Raw genomic sequence first — 6,145 nt, 5'->3', positions numbered from 1 at the left:
AAGATGGATGAGAAAAACAAAAGCAAGAAGATGGCCTGCAATAAATGATTTGATTGATAGGTGATACTTGATCGAGATAAACTTCACCATAATTGGGTCATAGATGAAAAGATTCCATAGGAGTTCTAGGACAACTGAACATGTTTTTACTTTCCAGTTTTCGTAAAACTCTTCTACAAGTATGCTACTAGACACAAATTTAAATCCTAAAAATATATAATTTAATTATCTGTTTTCATTTTAAAAAACAGTTTTTATAAAATGAAATTGTAAAACATTACTGGACAGACCCTAAAATACTTAATATTAAGGTTTGGGCTAGACCAATTCCATCTTGGACCTTGAGACGTTTCTCACCCCTTGGCTTGGCCTAAGCAAACTAATATCGGACCAAGTGAAAAGCATTAGATTATCAGTAATGGCAAATTTGCTTATACTTGTACATGGATTAATACCCACACAAATAGATGCCAAATTGGAAATGATCTAGCCGACATGTCCACAGGCTCTGCGGATCAATTTTCTTTGGGACGCGTGTCAACCAACAACACTGCCACCTTGCCCGCGTTAAGCTCTTTTTAACTTGCAAAGGCTGATGAAGAAGATGTCAAGCTTTTTTTAACTTGCAACTTAGCAAGATAGCATTAGCAAGTTAGCAACAATGGCAGCCAGCAATGTCATCTTCAACCTCTCAAGGTCACCGTTACCTCAATCCCCGGCTTCACACTCTCTCAGTCCCTCCCTCAAAACCTCCAGGGTTTGCTTCACCTCCGCCTCGGAATTCTCCAAGCAGGTAATTACTTTAGCTGGAACAGCACCGGCACAATTTGAACGTACCACATGCATTTCATTTATATTGACGGGCAGCTTTTGAAATTTCAGGGTCGAAATGCAACGGAGAAGAGTATTGATTACTCGAGTTCCCGCTGGGCGTATGCCGGAAAGGACTGGAGTACTAAAGCAAAGCCAACCATGGAAGAAGATGTCGAAGATGGCAAGCCACTCTTGGAGAAAATTACGGGGGCAGCGACGGAGTACGCGGAGGAAACGATGGAGAACGTGAAAGGCGCATCGGAGGCTATATCGGGGTCTGCCACGGAATATGCAGATGATGCAAAGAAGAAGACAAATGAGGCAGCGGAGACTATAGCGGCCAAGGCGGAGGAGGGGACTAACAAGGTGGCGGAGCCGGAGACGACGGAGAGTGACAGTGAGAAGGTCAAGGAGACGGCGGAGAATACATAAGTTGAACTTGTGACATATGGATACATGAGCTGCTAGCGCTTACAGTGTTGAAGCTTTCAGCTAAAATACTACTAGAATTACAAAGATAAAGCTAGGAATCCTCTTTACATATATTTTGTGTGATAAGAACATATGTTTCCAAGATGATGATGATGAAGATATTTAGTATTCTTGAAGCTTTGAACGTTAAGCTAAACTTTTACCAATTTACATAACTACATGCTCTACCATGATTGAGTAGTTAAATGGTATGCTATACTAAGAGACAATCATACGAAAAAAAGTCTAATTCTAGCATTTATAAGGTGATTTCAAATACTTTATCTTAGCTAACATAACTTTGCTTGCTTTGGTTAAATCCGATTTGAAGAGTAAGAGAATGAATGTTATGTGGATTAATCAAAAGCATCAGTAAGCACCTCTGACTATGAAGCTCAATTAATCTTGCTTTGCTAAAGGGATATGCTGTTATGAAATTAGTTTTGCATTGTAATGCTCAAATTACTTTCTCGTGATATTATTAGCGCTATGTTAGGCTATAGCGACATTGGTATCAAAAAAGCATCTCCAGCAGTATTGCTAAATCAAATTTTTTTGAAATTTATCAACTTTTCGGATGAATAGGAGCTCCAATAGTATACTTAAATGGTTGCTAAATTTAAGGATTGCTAAACGAAATTGATAAATTTGTTAATTGAGCCATGAATTGCTAAAGGAATACATATATTTTCCCTCCTTTTTTCTCCACGTGTCAGTTTATAATTTGTTAAAAATATTATTTAACTTACATATAGTAATAACTGCTGGAACCAAATTCTTATATCAATAGCTAAATCTCATAATTATTGCTAAATTTACCTATTATTTTAGTTACACTGCCGGAGATGTCACATAACCAAATCTCAATGCAGTTATCAACACTGACAATTATTATTCCAAATTTTAATTGCTTACATTCATCAACACGTACTTACGATTAGAAGTCTGATTTGAAGATTAAACTCTAGTCTATTTGTAGTACGTAGAGTGAAAATTTGTTGTCTTCTCAATCTCATTCCCGAGGAAAATGACAAATGATAGAACTTAATCACCAAAATTTATCATGAGCATATGATAACCAAGTTTTCAAGATTAAAAAGAAAAAAAATGATATACAAACCACCATTAATTGGTACGGGTTGTTGAGCCCGGCCATTAATCAGAATATGGTCTCACCTCTTGAAAAATGACAAATAAAATATAATTTATAAATGAATGGATATATCATACATAATTAATTGGACATTTTGTGATTACAATTTAACATTTTTACTAATAGTTAAGTTAAGACAATGTCGATACAATGATAGATCACATATTATGTTTTGTCGTTGTTTAACAAGTCAATAGATATCGGATATTTTTAGATGTCGGATGACATGGTTTAGTAAGGGCAAATTTGTTATACCTGTACATGGATTACTGCCCACACAAATAGATGCCAAATTTGAAATGATGTAGCCGACACCATCGGCTGTGCGGATCAAAACGTTTTCAATTTTCTTGTTGTGACTTACTCTCCAGGCTAGGACTGGACCAGGAGGCGTGTCGACCTATTTGTCGCTGCCACCTTACCCTCGTTAACCCCTTTATAACACCCACGGGGTGATGAAGAAGGTAAACCATCTTTGATCAGAGACATACAAAGAAAGAAACATAGTAACAGATATTAACAACAATGGCAGCCAGCAATGTCATCTACAACCTCTCAAGGTCCTCATTTCCTCAGTCCCCAGCTTCACACTCCCTCAGTCCCTCTCTCAAAACCTCCAGGGTCTGCTTCACCTCCTCCTCCAACTTCTCCAAGGTAATGATCACTTGGTTAAAACCACTACGTACGTTCGTTCACTTCCATTTCAATGCAAGTTTCCCGTTTCGTTTATCCTGACGTCTTTTGAAATATCAGGTTGGCAATGCGGCGGAGAAGAATAGGTACTTAAGTTCTCGCCGAGCGTATGACGACAAGGACTGGAGTACTAAAGCAAAGCAAACCCTGGAAGACGATGTCGAGAGTGGAAAGCAACGCTTCGAGGAACTAAAAGGAGCAGCGACGGAGTACACCAAAGACACGGTGGACAACTTAAAAGACGCAGCGGCGACTATAGGGGAGAAGGCCAAGGAGGGATCGGATAAGGTGGCTGAGTCAGCGGAGAGTAGTACGGAGAAGGTTAAGGAGTATGCAGGTGGTGCAACAGAGAAGACAAAAGACGCGGCGGAGACAATAGCGGCGAAGGCCAAGGAGAACACTAACGAGGTGGTGGACAGCGCTGAAAGTGCAAAGGACAAGACTTGCAATGCGGTGGAGAGTGGGGCGGAGACGGTGAAAGATAAGGTGAACGAGGGGACGAGCAAGACAGCTGAGACGGTGAAGAATATGAAGTTGTGAATGACATATTTGCATGTATGGATTAATGGATACATGAGCGCGGTGTAGTAGATTTGCTACGTTAAGGCAATCCTCTTAACATTTTGTATGACATGATTATAAATCTCTAATGGTCATAAAAGCTTTCTGTTGATATTTCTTGTTCAATTTTATCCCAAGTTCTCTGCTACATCGTCAGTCAACTGACGTTCGGGGACCTAAAAATAATTACTCAACATAGTAACGTTCACTTGGTCAATTACCGATAGAATTTTTTTTTTTGAATAAAGGGTTGTGCGGCTGCCCTCAAGCCTTTATTAATAAAACTGTCGAATACAAAGAGGGACGTGAAGCTTTAATCCCTTATTACAAAGACCTGAAATAATATCGAAAATTTTTACAACGTACATGTATTCTAACAAGCACCAACTAGCAAAGAGTACTACTTTAATAGAGACTCTATTTGCTTTGTCACAACGGTGACATAATGGAAAAAACATTTGACATGTAACACGCTTACCATTACCAATAGATTTATGGTCAATTAAATTCAAGTTGTTTTGTTTTCAATTACATCTAACGGTGGTTGATCATGGATCTCTTAATTAATAACTGACCAGGTAAACATAACTGCTCAAATTGTAGCCCCTCAATATCTGTATGTTAGATAAATTCGTTTTTGACAAGGTATTATTACTTAAAAACATTTTGTACCAACCACGTAATTACCAAGTTGCTCAACTGGCTAGTGGCTACAAGCAGGAACGAGAAGTACATGTATTTATGTATGTACATCTATTATAAGAAACGCAAATTAGAAGAAAAAATTGTTTGCCTTGTACTTAATCGATCTTTATCGTCGAAATAATTGATTTCAGGGAGCATCCCTAGACCTACGAAGCAGTCCTCTAAGTTATCGTCCGGTGTCATTATACTCCATGCCATGGTTGGTTTGAGTCGAGGTCTTCAGTTTCGTTTAGGGACGTCGTTGTTGGAGTTACTAGCTTCCTCATCAAGTCATCAGTTCGTCGAAGAAGCATGATCCGCGAACAATGTCTCCATGATGCTTGTTTCTAGTATTTGTTCCTTGTTGTGTTGTAGCAGCACCGCTGAAGAACTCTCATCTTCTTCAGTTCGGGCTTTGTTGAAGGTATATATATGCTTATAAGGGTTGTGTTGTTTGTGTTATCAACGGTGGGGTTTATATTCTTCTCTTGGTCGACGCTGTACGTTGCGTTGGTGGTCTTGATGTTGTTAATGGCGGTGGTGGAAGCATTTGCATGGCAGCAGCTGTTCTTGGTCTTCGTTGTAGGTATGAGCAGGGTTTGGCAACGTGTACTGGTCAGGCGGAACCATTCCGATGGAGATGTACTGCTTCTTCGCACAAAAAAGAAAACACATAATTAAGAATACACGTTAATGCAGCATATACATAAATAGAACATCCAAAGCAAATATTGACGGTTTCAATAAATTTTAGCTCTATATTTGAAAGTGTTTCATAAAAACAATTTAAACTAAGTTTCTTTCTTCATTGATCAAAGGATGTGAAATCCACACTTCTCAAATTGCAAATTTAAACTGTTCATCTATGACATAATGTATTTCTAATTCCAAAGAGGGAAAGAGAGTAGAACTCACGAGATTCTTGTATTCATCTTTACAAAGATGAATGCTATCTCCCACCTCCACTCCAGTCTTCCTAACAAAGTCTCCTGTTACATCAAAAGATTGATATATAGCAGTCAGTGAAGAACTGAACACTTCTCCATGTTCACAATGAAAGAGATACTCAAAAAGGATAATTTATTTTACCTGTATGTTCAAGAACATACATGCGGCTGTTGTTATTGGTCCAGTACCTGTTTACATTCAATAAGCAGCAGAGAATAAATTAGTGGCTTCAATAAACTGACTAAAACTCTTTGCCATGTATATACAAGTTCACTAGTCACAATATCATCAATAAGCAGTAAAAAGTGGCTTACTTGTATGTCAAACCCCACACTAGTCAGAGAGGCTGGCCACACTTGCATCTGCAGCCAAACTTGGGACTGGAGAGGGATACATTGAAAGAGGCTAGGCAGAACAGGCTGCTGTTGCCAATACGGGTGTGTTGGTGTGCTGAACCGCCGGATAATATTACGACAAAGATGATGAACTATCCATAGCTAAAAGAGAAGAAGAGCTGGTGGTGGTTGGTGTTGAAGAAGTGAAAGGTCAGCGGAAGTTCTCCATTGTCAACCATTGTATCACCGACACCCAAAGACCAACTTCTCGCCTTTCCAATGGTTTTTTTTTTCCGACAAAAAAAAGACCATTGGAAAGGAGAAAAGTTGGTTTTTAATTGGGTGTTGGTGATACAGAGTTGCACTCACCTGGCTGTAACTTGCTTGGTTGGGTGTGCTGTCTGGGTTTGTGTGTGGGGTGTGTTTAAGAGGCCATGGTGAAGCTGGGAGTTCTAATGGATACCCTTCAAAAGAGAACAAGTGTTAG

General features: G+C 39.0%; 2 protein-coding genes across 2 annotated transcripts; both read left to right on the top strand.

Annotated features, from left to right (window-relative positions):
- The first annotated feature begins 606 nt into the window (after positions 1-606).
- Positions 607-1,245, top strand: LOC101301179. The gene is made up of 2 exons (XM_004295573.1): positions 607-793; positions 883-1,245. The coding sequence occupies exons 1-2, from the start codon at positions 662-664 to the stop codon at positions 1,243-1,245; spliced, it is 495 nt and encodes a 164-aa protein (XP_004295621.1). The 5' UTR covers positions 607-661.
- A 1,655-nt stretch (positions 1,246-2,900) lies between these two features.
- On the top strand, positions 2,901-3,802 carry LOC101290738. Its single transcript, XM_004293959.1, has 2 exons — positions 2,901-3,091; positions 3,191-3,802. The coding sequence occupies exons 1-2, from the start codon at positions 2,963-2,965 to the stop codon at positions 3,668-3,670; spliced, it is 609 nt and encodes a 202-aa protein (XP_004294007.1). The 5' UTR covers positions 2,901-2,962; the 3' UTR covers positions 3,671-3,802.
- The last annotated feature ends 2,343 nt before the right edge of the window (positions 3,803-6,145 follow it).

Source organism: Fragaria vesca, linkage group LG3 (genome assembly GCF_000184155.1).
Source record: "Fragaria vesca subsp. vesca linkage group LG3, FraVesHawaii_1.0, whole genome shotgun sequence".
Lineage (NCBI taxonomy): Eukaryota > Viridiplantae > Streptophyta > Magnoliopsida > Rosales > Rosaceae > Fragaria > Fragaria vesca.
The sequence above is the reverse complement of the archived record's forward strand: the minus strand, read 5'-3'. Positions and strand labels throughout refer to the sequence as shown.